This window comes from Orcinus orca, chromosome 4 (genome assembly GCF_937001465.1).
Source record: "Orcinus orca chromosome 4, mOrcOrc1.1, whole genome shotgun sequence".
In the NCBI taxonomy this organism is placed as follows: Eukaryota; Metazoa; Chordata; class Mammalia; order Artiodactyla; family Delphinidae; genus Orcinus; species Orcinus orca.
The window spans coordinates 90,981,937-91,004,611 of record NC_064562.1 but is presented as its reverse complement, the minus strand read 5'-3'; the positions used below and the strand labels follow the sequence as shown (position 1 = coordinate 91,004,611).

The 22,675-nt window shown below is 38.0% G+C and overlaps 1 protein-coding gene across 5 annotated transcripts in view; it reads right to left on the bottom strand.

Moving 5' to 3' along the window:
* Positions 1–22,389, bottom strand: part of RFC1 (replication factor C subunit 1) — an 83,265-nt gene extending 60,876 nt beyond the window's left edge. For 4 of the 5 annotated variants that reach the window (XM_033421668.2, XM_033421669.2, XM_033421670.2 and 1 more), the window contains exons 1-3: positions 22,112–22,389; positions 6,005–6,133; positions 1,468–1,543 (exon numbers count right to left, since the gene is read on the bottom strand). In XM_033421668.2, coding sequence (XP_033277559.1) covers positions 1,468–1,543; positions 6,005–6,133; positions 22,112–22,114 — 208 coding nt within the window. In that variant the 5' untranslated portion in view covers positions 22,115–22,389. Of the gene's footprint in view, positions 1–1,467; positions 1,544–3,762; positions 3,857–6,004; positions 6,135–22,111 lie in introns of those variants that run through there. The other variant, XM_033421671.2, reaches the window with a different exon arrangement.
* Between the last annotated feature and the right edge of the window lie 286 nt (positions 22,390–22,675).

Here is a 22,675-nt window from a genome sequence, read left to right as displayed (position 1 = left end):
AAGTGTATGTTCCCTATCTTAAAAGGATAGTTGATCCTTGAACATGGGTTTGAATTGCACATGTCTACTTATACACAGATTTTTTTCAATAAATACATTGGAAAAGCTTTTGGAGATTTGCAACAATTTGAAAAAAGAGACAAACCACGTAGCCTAGAAATATCGAAAAAGTTAATTAAAAAGTATGTTATGAATGCATAAAATATATGTAGATACTAGTCTATCCCTACATAGGTATAAGGTGATCTTTAATATAAAATTAATGTGTTAGTTTTCTGTTTTGTAACTTTGCTTTCAAAGAATCACATTACTATACAGTATGCCTCTCTATAACTGGAGAAACTGCATATCAGCCTATCTATCATCACAGGTGAGTTTTTTTTAATGTAACAATGTTTCCAATACTGTATTATGAATATGACTGTAATACTGTATGCCAAAATTTTATAACAGATTCATTCATTAGTGCATAGGCTAGGCTATCATGAAGCAATTGTATCAACAACACTAGGCTACCATAAAGCAATCATACTGCTGCTTCTTCATTATTAATGTATGAATCGTTGTATCTGTAAATAAATACGAACTTCCTTTTCACATTATCTTTTCATTTTTGATGTCTAGCATTAGTAATACATATAACATCTACAGTCTTTTGTATCATATTAGACAATGTTGATGTAGGTACTAAGAGATGATTCATCTTGTAAACAGATGACATAAACTTACGGTATCAAAAACACAGTACAGTACTGTAAAGGTATTTTCTCTGCCTTAAGATTCTCTTAATAACACTTTCTTTTCTCTAGCTTACTTATTGTAAGAATATAGTAAATATATATATATAACATACAAAATATGTATTAATTGACTTTTTATGTTATTGACAAGGCTTCTGATCAGCAGTAGGCCATTAGTACTTAAGTTTTGCAGGGAGTCAAGTTATATGCAGATTTTCAACTACAAGGGGGGTTGAAGCCCCAACCCTTGCATTATTCAAGGGTCAACTGTATATTCAAAGTTTTTAAATTGTGTTTGTTCCTTTTTAACTGCAACAAAAAAGGACCAGATCAAAAGCACAAAAATTATATTTTAGATCTTTGTTTCTAAAGCAACATTTTACGGCACTATTTTTCAAATTCAGTTTCTAAGAACCTCAGCTGAAAGAGAAGTTAATATGAATATTTAAAAAAATAAACATACCATATTCAAAGTAAGTTTCAGACATGCTGTATATACTATCTCCCCTCCCGAACAAAACTTTAATATATTAACATATTTCGGCTCTGATAAATTCTGTAGTGTAATAAAGTTGTTTTCAACTTTACTTGAACATAGAACCCTCTTCTCACAGCACCTGTTAACATCATAGAGAGCTGTGTGTCTCAGAACATCAGTCTGGAAAACACTGTTCTAACAGATATAAAATAGTTTTTAAACTTGAAAGCTCCTCAAAAGAAATATTACCTGAATCATAGATGATCCTCTTTTTCTTGTTTGGTTGCTTCTGTTTGAAGTCATCTTCTTTACAAGAACGATTTACCTATAAACATCACAGTATAATTAGAACACAGAGAAGACCATATAACTTAGCTGTTTTTTCCTCATTAGATTTGGGCTCAATAGTTCACAACTAGAGGAACGCTGCCCCCCCAGGAAACATTTCTGCTTGTCATAACTGGGGTGAGGGTGTTACTGGCATATAGTGGGTAGACGAGGGATACTACTAAACATCCTGCAATGCACAGGACAACGAAGAATTATCTCCACAACGAAGAATTATCCTGCCCCAAATGTCAGTAATGCCCAAATTAGGCTAAAGAACAGGCCAGACCCATCATCAAAAAGATAAGAGATAACAGATGCTGGTGTGGATGTGGAGAAAAGGGAACCCTTGTGCATCGTTGGTGGGACTGTAATCAGTGCAGCCACTATAGAAAACAGTATGGAGGTTCCTCAAAAAATTTAAAATAGAACTAACTACCATATGACACAGCAATTCCACTTCTGAGAATATAACCAAAGGAAACAAAACACTAACTTGAAAGGGTATCTGCACCCACATGTGGTAATCACTGTGGTAATCATTTCATAATATATGTAAGTCAAACCATCATGCTGTACACCTCAAACTTATACAGTGGTGTATGTCAATTATTTCTCAATAAAATTTGGGGCGGGGGGAGGAGCAGGGGAGAGAATAAGCCGGATAATAATTGCATCAGATGGCAAAGGCAGGATCGTAGAAAACGCTATATTATTATTCATTTCCACTTTCAACACTAACCCATGTATAACAAAGAGTAAAAGGATATCAGATATTACAAGGCAAGTGCTTCCTGAAAATGAAAAATTGAGACAGAAATAAAAGCTAAGGAGTTGTGGGCCTATCACTACTCATTGCCTGGTGGAAAACTAAATAAAACCAAGGCAAGGGTAATTAATATTTATATTTTTTAGTTATATACACATTTCTAACATATTCATAAGGTATTACTAATATTTTGTATTTTATATTTTATATATTTTATATATTTTGTAGTTATACATCACATTTCTAACACATTCAAATTTTCCCAAAAAAAAATCAAGAAAGCAGACAGCAAAAAAACTGACTATAATCAATTACAAGGTAGAAATACGTTTCTATCCATTATAATAAAACTTCAAAAACTTAAGCACAAAAAAAAAAAAAACTTAAGCACAATCAACTAGCTTGGAAGAAAATGAGATGAATAAACCACTGTAATTCAAATACACCACCAGACTAGAGGACAGGGTTAGAAACAATGACAATAATTCAGAAGTGAGAGAAAGGGGTATCCCAGGAGGGAGAGAGCCACAGAAGGGGTGTTCCAAATTCTGTCAGTAAACTTAGCCCAAATCTGTGGCTGTCTCCTGAACTATATATGCACAGAAAAACTCGAAGTGCCCAGCTAAGGTTAAAAAAAATTGAACAAAGATTTCAGATGCTGCCCATAACAGAGTGGACAAGAGTTTGGAGTTTGAGTTCAGGCAGGTTAACTGCCTGCTAAACTAAAAGAATTAACACTCTTTGGAGGAAATAACAGAATCCAAAGTTCCTACATTGTAAAATTCACACTATGCAAGGTAAATCCAAAATAACCAGATGTACAAAGAAATAGGAAATGTGACCTGTGATGGTTACTTTTATCTGTCAACTTGACTGGGCCACAAGGTGCCCAGATATTTCATCAAACAAGATCAAATAGAATTTGCCTTGCTAGGTTTTAGACTTGCTTGGCACCTGTCACTCCTTCTTTCTTCTGATTTCTCCCTTTTGAAATGGGAATGTGTATTCTATGCCTGTCTTACTATTATATTTTGGAAGCGCATGCTTTGTCTGGTTTCACAGGTTCACAGCTGGAGAAGAATTTTGTCTCAGGATGCATCATACCTAAGTCTCACCCATATATGATTTAGATGATATTTAGATAAGCCTTTGGACTTCAGACGTTAGAACTGGTGATGCACTGAATTAAGACTTTGGGGGGCTTTAGAATGGAATAAATGTATTTTGCATGCAAAAAGGACATGAATTTTGGGGGACCATTGGCAGAATATTATGGAATGAAAGCTTGTATCCCCCCAAAATTCATACATTGAATCCCTAACCCCCAGTATGGCTGTGTTTGGAGATGGAGTCTCTAAGGAGGTAATTAAGGTTAAATGAAGTCATAAGGGTAGAGCCCTGATCTGACAAGTTAGTGTCCTTATAAGAAGTGAAACCAGAGAACTCACGTGCATACACTCACTCACTCTGTCTCTCAACCTCTCTCCCCACGTGTTCACACCAAGGAAAGGCTATGTGAAGACTCAGCAAGAAGGGAGCCATCTGCAAACCAGAAAGAGAGTTCTCGAGAGAAACTGAATTGACTGGAACCTTAATCATAGACTTCTAGCTTCCAGAACTGTAAGAAAATAAATTCCTGTTGTTTTAAGTCAGCCAGTCTATGGTATTTTATGGTAGCCCAAACTGACTAATACATGACCCACAGACTCAAGATAAAAGGCACTAAACTGAGATGAATCCAGATGTTAGAATTAGTAGGCAATGCTAGAACTGAAAAATACAATACTTAAAACAAAATATTCACTGTATAGGCTTAATAGCAAATTGGAGATGACAGAAGAGTCAAAGAACTTGAGGACAGTAATAGAGAAATTATCCAATCTGAAGTACAGAGGAAAAAAAGAATAAAAATAAATAAGCTGCAATGATCTGTGACGCAATTCCAAAATTCTTTTTTTTTCCATATTTATTTATTTATTTTGGCTGCACCAGGTCTTAGCTGCGGCACACGGGATCTTTAGTTGCGGCGTGAGGACTTCTTAGTTACAGCATGCAAACTCTTAGTTGCGGCATGCATGCAGGTTCTAGTTCCCAGACCAGGGATCAACCCGGGCCCCCTGCACTGGGAGCATGGAGTCTTACCCACTGGACCACCAGGGAAGTCCCGTAATTCCAAAATTGTAATGTGTATATAATTGGAATCCCATAAGAAGAGGAGAGAGGTAATGAGGCATAAATATATTTGAAGAAATAATGGCAAAAGTTCTCAAATTTGAAGAAAGATATAAATTTACAGAGTCAAGAAGCTCAGAAACCCTAAACAGTATAAACACAAGAAAATCACACACAGGTATACCATGGGCAAAGCTGAAACCCAAAGATAAAGGGAAAATCTTTTAAAGCAGCATGAGAAAAATAATACATTACATACAAGAGAATACAACAAGACCACTAACATCTCACCAGAAAAAATGGAGGCCAAAAAAAGAATGCGACATTTTTAAGTGCTGAAACAAACTGTCAATCCAAAACTCTATATCCAGCAAAAATATCCTTCAAGAATGAAGGCAAAATAAAGACATTTTTAGATAAACAAAAACTTACAGGATTCATTGCCAACAGATCTACTCTACAAGAAACGCTTTAAAAAATTCTTCAGGTTTTAAGAAAATGATATTAGATGGAAATTCAGATCTTCAATAAGAAATGAAAAGCACTAGAAGCAGCAAATACATAGTTAAGTATAAAAGATCAATTCTCCTTTTATTTATTTATTTTTTTGCAGAGCAGAAAACTGAGGTTTTTATTTTAGTCTCATCTAAGAAATAAAAAAAATTATGTGTTTAAATTATAATTTATTGATGATTTTGATGGTTTGCTTATTTTAAATTATTATATGTATTTGTTTATAATTTTAATCTTACATATTTTTAAAATTTTGTTTAATTTTGTTTATCTTATTAATTTAAGGTAAGTTTTTATTGAGAAATAATTGACATGTAACATTATATTAGTTTCAGGTGTATAACATGAAGATCTGATATTTGTGTATATTGCAAAATGATCATAAGTCGTTAACATCCATCACCACACGTGGTTACAAATCAATTTTCCTCTTTTAATTTCTTCAAAATAAGGTCAGTTTACAGCAATAATTATTATACTGAGTGTGGAGTATTAATATATGTCGATATAAGACATATGCCAATTGGGGCATAAAGGATGGGGTGGTGGTAATCAGACCTGTAGAGTTGCAGAATTCTTACATTTTACACAAAGTGGAACAATATTAACTCAAATACACTATTGTAGTCATTGCCTGCTTTTCATAGTGACGTTATATCTTAACTTCTCTGAGGCCCAAGGAGGACAGGAAAAAAAATAAAGCTTTCCTCCAAAGCCTTCCCTCACCAGAAGCCCAATACCATTCACCTGGCACTCCTGTCTTTATGAGCAAATTTTGGTCTTAAAACACAAAGTTTTAACAACTAAAAAGGGTTCCATGTCTAGTGAAGGAAAACACCAAGCTATGAATGCAGTAAGATATATTAACCAGAAATAAGTAATACCTTATTACTTTTCTTCTTCCTCTGCTGAGTTGAAATCTATATTTACTCGAGGCTCCAAATATATCAAATCTCAGAACTGAGTTTATTTTATACAATTCAATATTGTATCTGGAAAACTGACCTTGATTTCCTTTATTCCTTTCTTTGCTTTTCTGGTTTCTTCAGCAGACTTCGTTTTCTCATTCTTCTTTGCTGTTTCACTTACAACTTTCTTTCCACTTGGTATAACCCCAAAGAATTTTCGAATATCCTAGAAGCAAAAAAGGAGAATCATAAACAAACATTAACTGAACAAAATTCTAATTTCAATTGTAAAAAGGAACAACTCTCCACACACACTGGTTTACTCTCAGTAATTTCTTCATAATGAGATAGTTCCACGTGTGCAGCAGCATTCTTTCTATATGCAAAAGTTAACTGATAAAATTACTTCAGTTAAAAATAATGTGTCCAGGGACTTCCCTAGCAGTCCAGTGGTTAGGACTACTCACTTTCACTGCTGAGGGCCTGGGTTCAATCCCTGGTTGGGGAACTCAGATCCCACAAGCCACGTGGTGTGCATCCCCCCACCCCCAAAAAAAGATTTAAAAACTAGTGTGCCTAATGAAAAGTAATATTAATTCTCAGAATCTGGCCAAAAATAGGGCAAAAATAAACAAAGGAAATTTTTCCTAACGACAGCACAACTACTAAAGAGGCAAGTAACAAGCATTTATTGATCATGCATGCACATACCCCATCATCTCGGGCATAGTAGGTGAAAAGACAAAGAGTTGAAGAACATAATCCTTGCCTATGGGATTTTGTTTTTAATATTTATTTATTTATTTGGTTACACTGGGTCTTAGTTGCGGCAGGCAGGCTCCTTAGTTGCACCTCCAAGGCTCCTTAGTTACAGCATGCATGTGGGATCTAGTTCCCTGACCAGGGATCGAACCCGAGCCCCCTGCACTGGGAGCACGGAGTCTTATCCACTGTGCCACCAGGGAAGTCCCACCTATAGGATTTATACTCCAGTTTGAGAGAAGAATAACTCTCAGAACTCTGATCATTTAAGACCTTAATAACTAAGAACCTTGAAATTATTTTCCTTTACATGATTTTTCCAAATTCTGAAGAAAAAATTTTGACTACAATACTTTCTTCAATTACTACCCCGTGTTAAACAACAGAATCAAATTAATCATACTGAAACACTTACAATGTAATTTACAATTAATATCACTCACCTTTCTTATCCTTCGCATACATATTCTTCCCTACCCTTTTATATTTTAGCTTTGAAGAAACTGTGGTATAGAGAACAGGGAATAGACCTTAGAATGAGAAACCTCTGGTATGAATCTCTGCTCTAGTGCCTTCTAGCTGGGTGACCCTGAGCAAGTTACTTTAATCTGTTTTCTCATCAGTAAAGTGAGACTAATACTCTCTACACTTTATGAGGATTAATCATGCATCTGTCACAATATTGGCTCAGTAAAAACTTCCCTTCTCTCTCATTTATGAACTATTATCCCTTCATGTCACTGAAACATCTCCATTTACAGTTGTCTCTGCTCACAGGCAAGGGTATAAGGAACAAAGAATAGTGAGAATTTAGGACCTGAATTCCAAAGGATGGGCTCAAGAGCCCGTTGTATTGTTTTCCCTATTCCTATCCTTAATGGTCATAAGCCTGAGTCTTCAATTCTTTTTACCTGTTCCAACCTATCTCTATTGTAGTGAGGAAAATGCCTGTTAAAAGTACTTTACCAAGTGTAAGAAAGGTTAACAACTTTTCTCCTAGATCCTGGCAGTAATTGTCAAACCCTTAAAATGTCAAAAATCCCAAACAAGTGTGTTATACAAAGACACACACACACACACAGCTTTGTGGTTAAGGCAATAAAGAAAACAGATAAATGAGGTACACAGACATGTTAATTTTTTTTGAAAGGTTACAGACTTCCCCAGTTTTATACCCTCTTTTGTAAATTTCTTAATATAAAAAAGTCACAAATCCATCCTAATAAAATCTAAGTCTAAAAAATACTGTTAAAAAATAAATAAATAAAATAAATAAAAAATACTGTTTGCAGAATGGATACCTCAGTTATGAAACTGAGACACTTGTGTCAGGTGCTAAAGAAAAGTTAGAGGAATAAGAAAGCCACAGTCTTCCATATAATTTGCAAAGAATTGAGTTTGAGGCTAACAACTACTTACTTTATTGCTTCTGGAGGAAATGAGAGTTTCACATTGGAGTTTCACTTTTGAAATGACCAAGTGAGTCTTCATTCAAACAGTGGTGATTTTTTAAACACATACAAACACATACACACACACTCACACAGCAAACATGTACCATGGAAATATCAAAACTAAATATTAATAATCAGCTTAAAGTCAATGGTGGTTTTCCATCTGTGTTGGAACCACAAATACTTAAAAAAGCAAGAGGAAGAAAACAAAATATAATTCAGGAAATGGAACTGTTGGTAACGTTGAGCTCTCTGATTTTTGTCTGTTCCATACTGCCAATCCTCAGCATTGTTGCCACCTTTCCTCCCTAAGTAATTCTTCCTATTCACAACCCCTTTCTTTTCCTTTCCCTTTATTCTACCCTACTCTCCCACTCCCCATGCCCTTATACTCTGATGGCAGCTGAAAAATTAAATTACAGCATCCTGATCTAACTCAATATACATTAAAAATCTAAACTTTTGGAAAAGAATTTACATCAGAATGAAAGCGATTCTACTCACACCTTTTTAGGGATTATCTCCAGTGTGAGCAGCCATCTGCTATATGAACATTTAAGAGCCAAAGGTCACCAATTTGACTTTAATTTATAGTGTGACTTCACCTTACTCTTAATTCACATTCCCTGCCTGGTATTCCAGGTCTTCGAAGACTAGTGACTAATCGAACTCCCAAATAATGGATCTAGACATCACTCTTACCTGCACGGAATAATTCTTGCTGAGTATATTAGTAAGGAACAAATTTTTAAGTTTACTTTTATAATCTTAGCAAAGGGAAGTCCTTCCAAGCAGAACATGAAGGCTAGAAACCACCCATACAGAAAGGTCTGACTGCATAAAAATAAAACAAAAGATGCCATAAACAAAGTTAAAATATAAGCAAGTAACATGAAAATATCTACAACATGTTATATATAAGAGGGCTCCTACAAATCAATAAAAAATAACCCAGTAGAAAAATGAGTAAAAGCTACCAGTAGACAAATTATAAAGAAATGCAAATAACCAAGAAACATAACAAAAGATGCTCAACTTCACAAATAATAAACAGATAAATTAGAACTTGATTATATTTCCCTAAGCGTTAAAAGACTGATAATGCCCAGATATGTCAAAGTTGTGGGGAAACATGCTCACATACTACACTGCTAATAAAAGTAAAAATTGGGGGAGGGGGGGAGAGGGGGAAGATGGCGGAAGAGTAAGACGCAGAGATCATCTTCCTCGCCACAGATACATCAGAAGTGCATCTACACATGGAACAACTCCTACAGAACACCTACTGAACGCTGGCAGAAGACCTCAGACCTCCCAAAAGGCAAGAAACTCCCCACGTACCTGGGTAGGGCAAAAGAAAAAAGTATAAACAGAGATAAAAGAATAGGGACGGGACCTGCACCAGTGGGAGGGAGCTGTGAAGGAGGAAAGGTTTCCACACAATAGAAGCCCTTTCCTCCGTGGGCGGAGACTGCGGGTGGCAGAGGGGGGAGCTTGGGAGCCGCGGAGGGGAGCGCAGCCACAGGGGTGCGTAGGACAAAGCTGAGAGATTCCCGCACAGAGGATCGGTGCCGACCAGCACTCACCAGCCCGACAGGCTTGTCTGCTCACCCGCCGGGGCAGGCATGGGCTGCGAGCTGAGGACTTGCTGCGTGAACACTGCCTGAAGGGGTTAGTGCACCACGGCTAGCCGGGAGGGAGGCCGGGGGGAAAAGTCTGGACCTGCCGAAGAGGTAAGAGACTTTTTCTTCCCTCTTTGTTTCCTGGTGCGCGAGGAGAGGGGATTAAGAGCGCTGAACGCTGCTTAAAGGAGCTCCAGAGACGGGCGTGAGCCGCGGCTAACAGCACGGACCCCAGAGACGGGCATGAGACCCTAAGGCTGCTGCTGCCGCCACCAAGAAGCCTGCGTGCGAGCACAGGTCACTCTCCACACCTCCCCTCCCGGGAGCCTGTGCAGCCCACCACTGCCAGGGTCCTGGGATCCAGGCACAAGTTCCCCGGGAGAACGCACGGCGCGCCTCAGGCTGGTGCAACGTCACGCCGGGCGCTGCCGCCGCAGGCTCGCCCCGCACTCCGTACCCCTCCCTCGCCCCGGCCCGAGTGAGCCAGAGTCCCCGAATCAGCGGCTCCTTTAAGCCCGTCCTGTCTGAGCGAAGAACAGACGTCCTCCAGCGACCTACACGCAGAGGCGGGGTAATTCCAAAGGGGAACCCCGGGAGCTGTGTGAACAAAGAAGAGAAAGGGAAATCTCTCCCAGCAGCATCAGGAGCAGCGGATTAAATCTCCACAATCAACTTGATGTACCCTGCATCTGTGTAATATCTGAATAGACAACGAATCATCCCAAATTAAGGAGGTGGACTTTGAGAGCAAGATTTATTATTTTTTCCCCTTTTCCTCTTTTTGTGAGTGTGTATGTGTATGCTTCTGTGTGAGATTTTGTCTGTATAGCTTTGCTTTCACCATTTGTCCTAGGGTTCTATCCGTCCGTTTTATTTTTACTTTTTAAAAAAATTTTTCTCTTAATAATTATTTTTTTATTTTAATAACTTTATTTTCTTTTACCTTACTTTATTTTCTTTTATCCCCTTCCTTCCTTCCTTCCTTCCTTTCTTTCTCTTTCTTTCTTCTTTTTCTCCCTTTTATTCTGAGCCATGTGGATGAAAGGCTCTTGGTGCGGCAGCCAGGAGTGAGTGCTGTGCCTCTGAGGTGGGAAAGCCAACTTCAGGACACTGGTCCACAAGAGACCTCCCAGCTCCACGTAATATCAAATGGCAAAAATCTCCCAGAGATCTCCATCTCAATACCAACACCCAGCTTCACTCAAGCACCAGCAAGCTACAGTGCTGGACACCCTATGCCAAACAACGAGCAAGACAGGAACACAACCCCACCCATTGGCAGAGAGGCTGCCTAAAATCATAATAAGTCCACAGACACCCCAAAACACGCCACCAGACATGGACCTGCCCACCAGAAAGACAAGATCCAGCCTCATACACCAGAACACAGGCACTAGTCTCCTCCACCAGGAAGCCTACACAACCCACTGAACCAACCTTAGCCACTGGGGACAGACACCAAAAACAACAGGAACTATGAACCTGCAGCCTGCAAAAAGGAGACCCCAAACACAGTAAGATAAGCAAAATGAGAAGACAGAAAAACGCACAGCAGATGAAGGAGCAAGAAAAAAACCCACCTAACAAATGAAGAAATAGGCAGTCTACCTGAAAAAGAATTCAGAATAACAATAGTAAAGATGATCCAAAATCTTGGAAATAGAGTAGACAAAATGCAAGAAACATTTAACAAGGACGTAGAAGAACTAAAGATGAAAGAAGCAACGATGAATAACCCAATAAATGACATTAAAAATACTGTAAAAGGGATCAATAGCAGAATAACTGAGGCAGAAGAACGGATAAGTGACCTGGAAGATAAAATAGTAGAAATAACTACTGCAGAGCAGAATAAAGAAAAAGGAATGAAAAGAACTGAGGACAGTCTCAGAGACCTCTGGGACAACATTAAATGCACCAACATTCGAATTATAGGGGTTCCAGAAGAAGAAGAGAAAAAGAAAGGGACTGCGAAAATATTTGAAGAGATTATAGTTGAAAACTTCCCTAATATGGGAAAGGAAATAGTTAATCAAGTCCAGGAAGCACAGAGAGTCCCATACAGGATAAATCCAAGGAGAAACACGCCAAGACACATATTAAACAAACTGTCAAAAATTACATACAAAGAAAACATATTAAAAGCAGCAAGGGAAAAACAACAAATAACACACAAGGGAATCCCCATAAGGTTAACAGTTGATCTTTCAGCAGAAACTCTGCAAGCCAGAAGGGACTGGCAGGACATATTTAAAGTGACGAAGGAGAAAAACCTGCAACCAAGATTACTCTACCCAGCAAGGATCTCATTCAGATTTGATGGAGAAATTAAAACCTTTACAGACAAGCAAAAGCTGAGAGAGTTCAGCACCACCAAACCAGCTTTACAACAAATGCTAAAGGATCTTCTCTAGGCAAGAAACACAAGAGAAGAAAAAGACCTATAATAACAAACCCAAAACAATTAAGAAAATGAGAATAGCAAGATACATATTGATAATTACCTTAAATGTAAATGGACTAAACGCTCCCACCAAAGACACAGACTGGCTGAATGGATACTAAAACAAGACCCATATATATGCTGTCTACAAGAGACCCACTTCAGACCTAGGGACACATACAGACTGAAAGTAAGGGGATGGAAAAAGATATTCCATGCAAATGGAAACCAAAAGAAAGCTGGAGTAGCAACTCTCATATCAGACAAAATAGACTTTAAAGTAAAGACTATTAGAAGAGACAAAGAAGGACACTACATAATGATCAAGGGACCGATCCAAGAAGAAGATATAACAATTGTAAATATTTATGCACCCAACATAGGAGCACCTCAATACATAAGGCAAATACTAACAGCCATAAAAGGGGAAATCGACAGTAACACATTCATAGTAGAGGACTTTAACACCCCACTTTCACCAATGGACAGATCATCCAAAATGAAAATAAATAAGGAAACACAAGCTTTAAATGATACATTAAACAAGATGGACTTAATTGATATTTATAGGACATTCCATCCAAAAACAACAGAACACACATTTTTCTCAAGTGCTCATGGAACATTCTCCAGGACAGATCATATTTTGGGTCACAAATCAAGCCTTGGTAAATTTAAGAAAATTGAAATTGTATCAAGTATCTTTTCTGACCACAACGCTATGAGACTAGATATCAATTACAGGAAAAGATCTGTAAAAAATACAAACACATGGAGGCTAAACGGTACACTGTGAACACTGAAGAAATCAAAGAGGAAATCAAAAAAATACCTAAAACAAATGACAATGGAGACATGACGACCCAAAACCTATGGGATGCAGCAAAAGCAGTTCTAAGAGGGAAGTTTATAGCAATACAATCCTACCTTAAGAAACAGGAAACATCTCAAATAAACAACCTAACCTTGCACCTAAAGCAATTAGAGAAAGAAGAACAAAAAAACCCCAAAGTGAGCAGAAGGAAAGAAATCATAAAGATCAGATCAGAAATAAATGAAAAAGAAATGAAGGAAACGATAGCAAAGATCAATAAAACTAAAAGCTGGTTCTTTGAGAAGATAAACAAAATTGATAAACCATTAGCCAGACTCATCAAGAAAAAAAGGGAGAAGACTCAAATCAATAGAATTAGAAATGAAAAAGGAGAAGTGACACTGCAGAAATACAAAAGATCATGAGAGATTACTACAAGCAACTCTATGCCAATAAAATGGACAACCTGGAAGAAATGGACAAATTCTTAGAAATGCACAACCTGCCAAGACTCAATCAGGAAGAAACAGAAAATATGAACAGACCAATCACAAGCACTGAGATTGAAACTGTGATTAAAAAACTTCCAACAAACAAAAGTCCAGGACCAGATGGCTTCACAGGCGAATTCTATCAAACATTTAGAGAAGAGCTAACACCTTCCTTCTCAAACTCTTCCAAAATATAGCAGTGGGAGGAACACTCCCAAACTCATTCTACGAGGCCACCATCACCCTGATACCAAAACCAGACAAGGATGTCACAAAGAAAGAAAACTACAGGCCAATATCACTGATGAACATAGATGCAAAAATCCTCAACAAAATACTAGGAAACAGAATCCAACAGTACATTAAAAGGATCATACACCATGATCAAGTGGGATTTATTCCAGGAATGCAAGGATTCTTCAATATACGCAAATCAATCAATGTAATACATCATATTAACAAATTGAAGGAGAAAAACCATATGGTCATCTCAATAGATGCAGAGAAACCTTTCGACAAAATTCAACACCCATTTATGATAAAAATCCTCCAGAAAGTAGGCATAGAGGGAAATTTCCTCAACATAATAAAGGCCATATATGACAAACCCACAGCCAATATCGTCCTCAATGGTGAAAAACTGAAAGCATTTCCACTAAGATCAGGAACAAGACAAGGTTGCCCACTCTCACCACTCTTATTCAACATAGTTTGGAAGTTTCAGCCACAGCAATCAGAGAAGAAAAGGAAATAAAAGGAATCCAAATCGGAAAAGAAGAAGTAAAGCTGTCACTCTTTGCAGATGACGTGATACTATACATAGAGAATCCTAAAGATGCTACCAGAATACTACTAGAGCTAATCAATGAATTTGGTAAAGTAGCAGGACACAAAATTAATGCACAAAAATCTCTGGCATTCCTATACACTAATGATGAAAAATCTGAAAGTGAAATCAAGAAAACACTCCCATTTACCACTGCAACAGAAAGAATAAAATATCTAGGAATAAACCTACCTAAGGAGACAAAAGACCTGTATGCAGAAAATTATAAGACACTGATGAAAGAAATTAAAGATGATACAAATAGATGGAGAGATATACCATGTTCTTGGATTGGAAGAATCAACATTGTGAAAATGACTCTACTACCCAAAGCAATCTACAGATTCAATGCAATCCCTATCAAACTACCACTGGCATTTTTCACAGAACTAGAACAAAAAATTTCACAATTTGTATGGAAACACAAAAGACCCCGAATAGCCAAAGCAATTTTGAGAACGAAAAACGGAGCTGGAGGAATCAGGCTCCCTGACTTCAGACTATACTACAAAGCTACAGTAATCAAGACAGTATGGTACTGGCACAAAAACAGAAAGATAGATCAATGGAACAGGATAGAAAGCCCAGAGATAAATCCACGCACATATGGTCACCTTATCTTTGATAAAGGAGGCAGGAATGTACAGTGGAGAAAGGAGAGCCTCTTCAATAAGTGGTGCTGGGAAAACTGGACAGGTACATGTAAAAGTATGAGATTAGATCACTCCCTAACACCATACACAAAAATAAGCTCAAAATGGATTAAAGACCTAAATGTAAGGCCAGAAACTATCAAACTCTTAGAGGAAAACATAGGCAGAACCCTCTATGACATAAATCACAGCAAGATCCTTTTTGACCCACTTCCTAGAGAAATGGTAATAAAAACAAAAATAAACAAATGGGACCTAATGAAACTTAGAAGCCTTTGCACAGCACAGGAAACCATAAACAAGACCAAAAGACAAGCCTCAGAATGGGAGAAAATATTTGCAAAGGAAGCAACTGACAAAGGATTAATCTCCAAAATTTACAAGCAACTCATGCAGCTCAATAACAAAAAAACAACAACCCAATTCAAAAATGGGCAGAAGACCTAAATAGACATTCCTCCAAAGAAGGTATACAGACTGCCAACAAACACATGAAAGAATGCTCGACATCATTAATCATTAGAGAAATGCAAATCAAAACTTCAATGAGATATCATCTCACACCAGTCAGAATGGCCATCATCAAAAAATCTAGAAACAATAAATGCTGGAGAGGGTGTGGAGAAAAGGGAACACTCTTGCACTGCTGGTGGGAATGTGAATTGGTACAGCCACTATGGAGAACAGTATGGAGGTTCCTTAAAAATCTACAAATAGAACTACCATATGACCCAGCAATCCCACTACTGGGCATATACCCTGAGAAAACCATAAAGAGTCATGTACCAAAATGTACATTGCAGCTCTATTTACAAGAGCCCAGAGATGGAAACAACCTAAGTGTCCATCATCGGATGAATGGATAAAGAAGATGTGGCACATATATACAATGGAATATTACTCAGCCATAAAAAGAAACAAAATTGAGCTATTTGTAATGAGGTGGATGGACCTAGAGTCTGTCATACAGAGTGAAGTAAGTCAGAAGGAGAAAGACAAATACCATATGCTAACACATATATATGGAAATTAAGAAAAAAAAATGTCATGAAGAGCCTAGGGGTAAGACAGGAATAAAAACACAGACCTACTAGAGAATGGACTTGAGGATATGGGGAGGGGGAAGGGTAAGCTGTGACAAAGTGAGAGAGTGGCATGGACATATATACACTACCAAACGTAAAATAGATAGCTAATGGGAAGCAGCCGCATAGTACAAGGAGATCAGCTCGGTGCTTTGTGAACACCTAGAGGGGTGGGATAGGGAGGGTGGGAGGGAGGGAGACGCAAGAGGGAAGAGATATGGGAACATATGTATATGTATAACTGATTCACTTTGTTATAAAGCAGAAACTAACACACCATTGTAAAGCAATTATACTCCAATAAAGATGTTAAAAAAAAGTAAAAATTGGTATAACCTTTCCAAGACAATCTAACAATATCTATCAAAATTTTAAATGTGCATACCCTTTGTCCCAGTAATTTCATTTCTAAAGGAAATGGTGAAAGAAATAGTTTTATTTTGGGAACCAAAAGAGAGTAGTAATTCACTCTTCTTACTTTCTTTTTTAATAGTTACTAATTGAACAGGTCAGTTCAAATAAGACAAAAGATTTAGGCAAAAATTACATAAAAATTAAAACAAATTTTAGCACACACAGCTAATAGTAACAAGTTAAGTTTTTCACACTTTTACTTACAGCTATTGGACATAGATTTATCTCTTCTGATGTTTCTGTGAGGTATAAAGGCAAACAGAATGATTTATCTCCATTTTATAGGTAAGTAAGTGGAATTAAGTCAGACAAAAAAAAAGCTTTTTGTCAGTGTTGCCACTTACTTCCAGACACTTGGGATGAATTACTTAACTTCTCTGGCCTTAGTTTCTTCGTAATGCCACTTACTCCACAGGATTCCTGTGGGGATTAGAAGAGATGGCACAACAGAATGGAACCTTTCATAGTTCTCTACTTGACCATGACTGCTCCCTCATAGTTTTACCATAATTCTAAGGATCTATGCAAAAGTAGCCATACTCCACAACTAGCAATATGGCCTTTCCATTCTCATTATTCCTGATACATTTGGTCCTTGTGTGATTACAGGCAGGCACTTAGGACACAAACAGGAAAATGCCCTCATGAGACTACCTGGGAGATAAATTAGTATATAAAGAATTAAATACAAAACAGTGCTAAGACAGAGCTAAATCACAAAACTGTAAGAGCACCAGGAGCCCCTAACACAGAGAGCCTCAGGGACAGTTGACCAAAAGAAGCAACACCTGAAATGGGTCCCAAAATGATTAGTAGGAGATACTTTTGATAGTCATAGTAATCTGAGTTTGAAAACATTGCTGTAAGTTCCATACAGCAGGCCTGTCTAGCTTACTCACCTCTGTATCTCAAGTACAGGGCCAACAGCTCAGATAAGCAGATGCTTAATTAATAATGGTTAAACACATGAGTGGTTATTCCTAAGGTCACTGACCTTCAAACCTGGGCTCAGAAAGAGACGTTCTTAATTATGTAAAATGAAATTCATGGTAAATTTGTTTTTAAAGATTGTGTATTAAAATAATCTTTATTTGAGACTAATTTTTTGCTATCACTTTACCTATTGCACTTGTTTTAAGAAACTTTAAGTGGGTATTAACACTTATTGTGTATTATTACTTCTATCATATAGTACTCTCTTGTCATATTACAATATTGTGGCTACAAAAAGCAAAAACACTTTCACTTTTAGTATAATACTTCCTCTTCTTCAGGGCTTTTTCCTGAAGCCTATTAATGGCTCTCCATGAACCCTAAGTTTAAAACTTCTGATTCACATATTCACACTGCACAAGCTAACTCACATCCATCTCAATGTCAGTACCACTTAAAAACACACTGCTACCTGCTAAATCTTGTCTCGACTCAAGACCTCTGAGCTCCATATTCATGTAGCCAATAGTCTGTCATCTCCACCCCTACCAAATGCCCCAAAGGTGCCTCCAGCTCATAACGTCCAAAACTAAGCCCATAATTTGGAGGCTTGCTTCTCTCTCTTTATTTCCCTCCTCAATGCATAGCACCACCATTAACCAAAAACAGAAAAATGAGCACTGTTTTTCCTCCTCATTCTGACCCTCCACCTAATCAACCAACCCAACCTAATCTCCCAAATACTGCTGTCTTCTTTCCTCTATTTCTGTTGCCAGCGCCCTGATTTAGGGCTTCATTTATTTACTTTTTTAACAAACCCTTAAATAGGACTTACTCTGTGCCAGACAATGATTTAAACACTTAAAAAAATTAATTTAATCCACAGAACAAATCTATGACATTCTTTAACTTTAATTCACAGATGAAAAAACTGTGAATGACAAGGCATTTTCTAGTAAAAGTTTTGAAATTTAAATGCTCTTAAGTGTAAGAAAAAAAAAAAAAAAAAAAAAAAAGATTTATTGCACTCTCCTACCCTAAGGTGTAACTAACAATTCTACAACACTATTAAAGAGAAGCATCGCCTATCAGGCAACCCAAATGCAATTTTAATATGCATAAGTCAAGACAAAGTACCAGACCTCGCTGGTACTCAAAAAAATCATGCATTTTTTAGAATTTTCTAACTTGGTTGATTATAAATCTATTAATAGAGATGAAAAAAATTTTTTTGCAGTAAATACTCCTAAACCTGCACAAAGTAAGCCATCATAATGACCTTTTAACTTTAAAAAGTCAAAGTACAAAAGCTGATATATATCAACTTTGAAGTATAACCAAACAGCTCTTATAACTTTTTTCCACTGCTAATGGGCTCAACCAACCAACAAGTTGTTTGTGCCTACCAAAAATGCAAAGAGAAAGCAAATCATGCCACCGTGTTCACTTACTTTGACAAGTACAGGATTTTATGCAAAATAAGTACTGCAGTGCTCTGTGGGGTAGCTACCAAAATATTACATTTTGGCTTTACTTCTCTATTTTGAAAGTAAAGAAATATAAATATTTCTGATTAATATTTTTAAGTCCTCCACCAAATCCACAAGCAGAAATTGATTATCACCAACACACTTCACAAAACCTATCCAAATGTAAAAATCTTTTATCTTTAAAACCACTTAAATGCAAAATTATAAATCTGACTAATATTGTATATTGATAGCAGCACAGAAGAGAGAAATGAAATAATTTTAAAATAGTTAAAATTATATTATACTTTAAAAACAACAGGTAATTTGTTAGAATGTAGTCCCTTAAGGTCAGGAAGAAGACAGATCCTTCTTGCCACTCCTATTCAACACTGTGGCAAAAAAAAAAAAAAAAAAAAAACTAATTAGGCAAAAAATAAATTATAAAAGGGGCACCTAGATTGGACAGGAAGAAGAAAAATTATCTTCATTTGCCTATGAAATGATCTTAAATGGAGAAAATCCTAAGGAATTCACTAAAAAACTATTAGAACTACAAAATGTGTTCTCCAAGGTTGCATGACACAAGATCAACATACTAAAACCAATTATATTTCTATACTTTTGCAATGAACAATCCAGAAGTGAAATTAAGAAAACAATTCCAGGACATCCCTGGTGGCGCAGTGGTTAAGAATCTGCCTGCCAAGGCAGGGCACACGGGTTCGAGCCCTGGTCCGGGAAGATCCCACATGCCGCAGAGCAACTAAGCCTGTGCACCACAACTACTGAGCCAGCGCTCTAGAGCCCACAAGCCACAGCTACTGAGCCCAGGTGCCACAACTACTGAAGCCCGCGTGCCTAGAGCCCATGCTCTGCAACAAGAGAAGCCACTGCAATGAGAAGCCCGCGCACCACAACGAAGAGTTGCCCCCCACTCGCCACAACTAGAGAAAGCCCGCGCACAGCAACAAAAACCCAACACATTATAAAAGGGTGACAACACTGCTCCGGGAGAGCATTCACATAGTAAACTACAATGTGAAAGGTCTCCCCCAGAATGCTGCAATGAAGCAGCTTAGATGTAGTCAGACTCTCTTTGACAGCTCTTCAAAAACGCTTTCCCTTAAGTCTCATGCATGTTTAATTCAAACTTATGCATATTTTCAATAAATAACTATGCCAGCCAATGAATTATATATGTTGATTTCTTAAAAACGGCATCTTTCAAGTTTTATTCACATTTTGAGCAAATAATTAAATCCTCGTAGCAATTCAAATAATTTACATGGCTACTTTTTATTCTGTTTATTTTAATTTCATTTCGATTCCTTTAATAGACATTATATTCACATTGTTCAAAAATTCAAATGGGTAAAATGTCTCCCTCCCACCGTGCCTCTCAGACACACATTTCCCATCTTTGGAGGCAACAAATGTTATCAGTTAGTTCCTTGTGTATCCTTCACATCTTCAAGCAAAATAGGCATATTCTTTTCTCTCCTTTCCTACATAAAGTGGTAGCATACTTTACATATTGTCCTGCACCTTCTTTTTTCACTTATCTTGGCAACTGTTTCACATCAGGGCATAAAGTTTTCTCCTTTTTAATGGTTGCGTAGTATTCCGTTTTGTGGATATACAGTATTTTATTCCTTTGATAACTTTAATTGGAAAAGATTTGAGAAAAAGATGCAGCTCCCAGGGCAAGAGTTGCTAACCCTGCACCTGTAGAAGGGCTTCAGAAGATATGCAAATCCCCTAAAATGGTGTGTATGTATCCATCTGTATTTCTGTGGGCAGAAAACTTGCATACCATTCACCACAACATCAAAGAAAGCTGTGACCCAAGCAAAAGTTAAGAACTACTGTACAATATAACTTGTGCATAGGTGTTCAATAAGCATAGGTTGAACAGAATTCTGGTCTAGGATTCTGCTAATTTTTGTACTACAAGACAGAAGGACTAAATTAAACACTAATATAATCCAAAACTCTTATGTACTTTATAGAACCTTTTCCCCACTTGTTTTCTGAGAAGGGCTTTATTTTTCCTACGCACTATGAACAGGAGTACTAAGAGGGAAAAGAACCAATCATTTAAAGTAACTGAATAATCAAAAGTTGAATAAATAAGCTGTTGTTCACCACAACTGACAACATCAGAGGCATCTTTGATGTCCCTTAAAACTCTTTGTAATGTTTCATAGAGTCCTTCCTGAGAAAATTAGATCATTAGTAACGTAGTTGTATACTTCCTACCACATGCCAGGAAACAGAACAGAAGCTTTACATTTATTATCTTGTTTAATCCTCAAGACAATCACTTAAGGCAGCTATATTTCCCCCCTTTTACAGGTAAGGAAACAGAGGATTTAAGAGGTTAAAGTTAAGATATTTACTTAATCAGAACCACTTAACCATTAAATGGGAGAGCAAGACCAAAACATTGCCTCACTCTCACCTTCAAGACTCCAAATCTCATGAACTTTACACAATTACCATAGTGCCTGAAGTCCAAAATGCAATTTTGATCATTATAGGGAGGTGGTATAATGCACTGAAGGGTTTTTTTTTAAGATTACTTTTAACATCAGGTGATAAGCGATGACAGCTGTCAAATGTATTACAGCTGTTTCTACCAGGTTTTTTGTTTTTTCTCCTGGTAAACCGTGTTATCCCTTTGATTTCTATGAACTCATCTAAACAAAATAAAACATCCTTCCCATGCCATCGATTTCAAAACGGCTCTGTGATAAGCATTTCGTTGAGCTGTTAATCATGAAAGTTGAAGGCCTAAGACAACTTTTTCATTAGAAAGGAAAGTCTGTTACATTCTTCTTCTTCGAGACCCAAAGCCTGAAATCAACGCTTTAGGCAGGACTCAAACCGAGGTTCGAGGCAACACTGAACAGGAAAAGCAACTGTACCGCTGAGCCCCCAAAATCACCTTCATTACTCCCTTCCTTTCTCCCTTCCCCCACGAGTGGCAAAAAGTTAAAACTGCTGCGCAGCACCAAGAGCCCTGAGCACTGGCTGCGGCTGAGAGCTGAAGCCCGCGGTGCAAGGAAAGCTGTGAGACCAGTGCCTAGTTTGTGGCCCCTTTCTTGCCTTCGCTCCCCTCCGAAGCCACGCATCGCGATCCTCCCCGACCCTCCATGCCAGGAATGCCAGGTCCACGCCCAGCCTGCAAACTCTCCCCAGCCCCCTGGCCGCATAGCCTCCCCCGGGGGCTCACCATTGCAGCCCACGGATGAAGGCGCGGGCGGGCAGGCCGGCCGGCTGGGGAATCCGTTACCGCGGCTCGGGATCCATTCGCGCCAACAACTTCTCCCGCGAAGTGGAAGGAGGTCGAGGCAGCGGCGCCCTGTGATGACGTCACGAGGCGCGCAGCTTCCTGTGGGCCCAGGCCGGGAGGCGGGAGGCGGGAGATGCCACGTGGGCCCAGGTGCAGCCCCCGAGACCCGCGGGCCGCCGCAATCGCGAGGAGAGGCAGGGCCCAGGACCGCGCCCAGATTTGCGTCTTCCGCTTCTCTAAGGGCCTCTCAAGTGGGAAGGTTCTGAGATTGATTTCCCCCGAGGGCGGGCACGTTTAGAGAATGCAATGCCCCCCCTCCTTTAAATGTAGCTTTAAAATGTTTCTATTACCAGCCTCAGTAAGACACCTTTTAGGTGTACGTTTCACATATTACTTTTTAATATCTATTCTGAAACAAAAATTTCACCAAACAGTACTTACCCCGATTTTTTTTTTTTTAATGTTTGACGAATCGAATTGGTCTTTTCGCCTACTTTTAAGTGG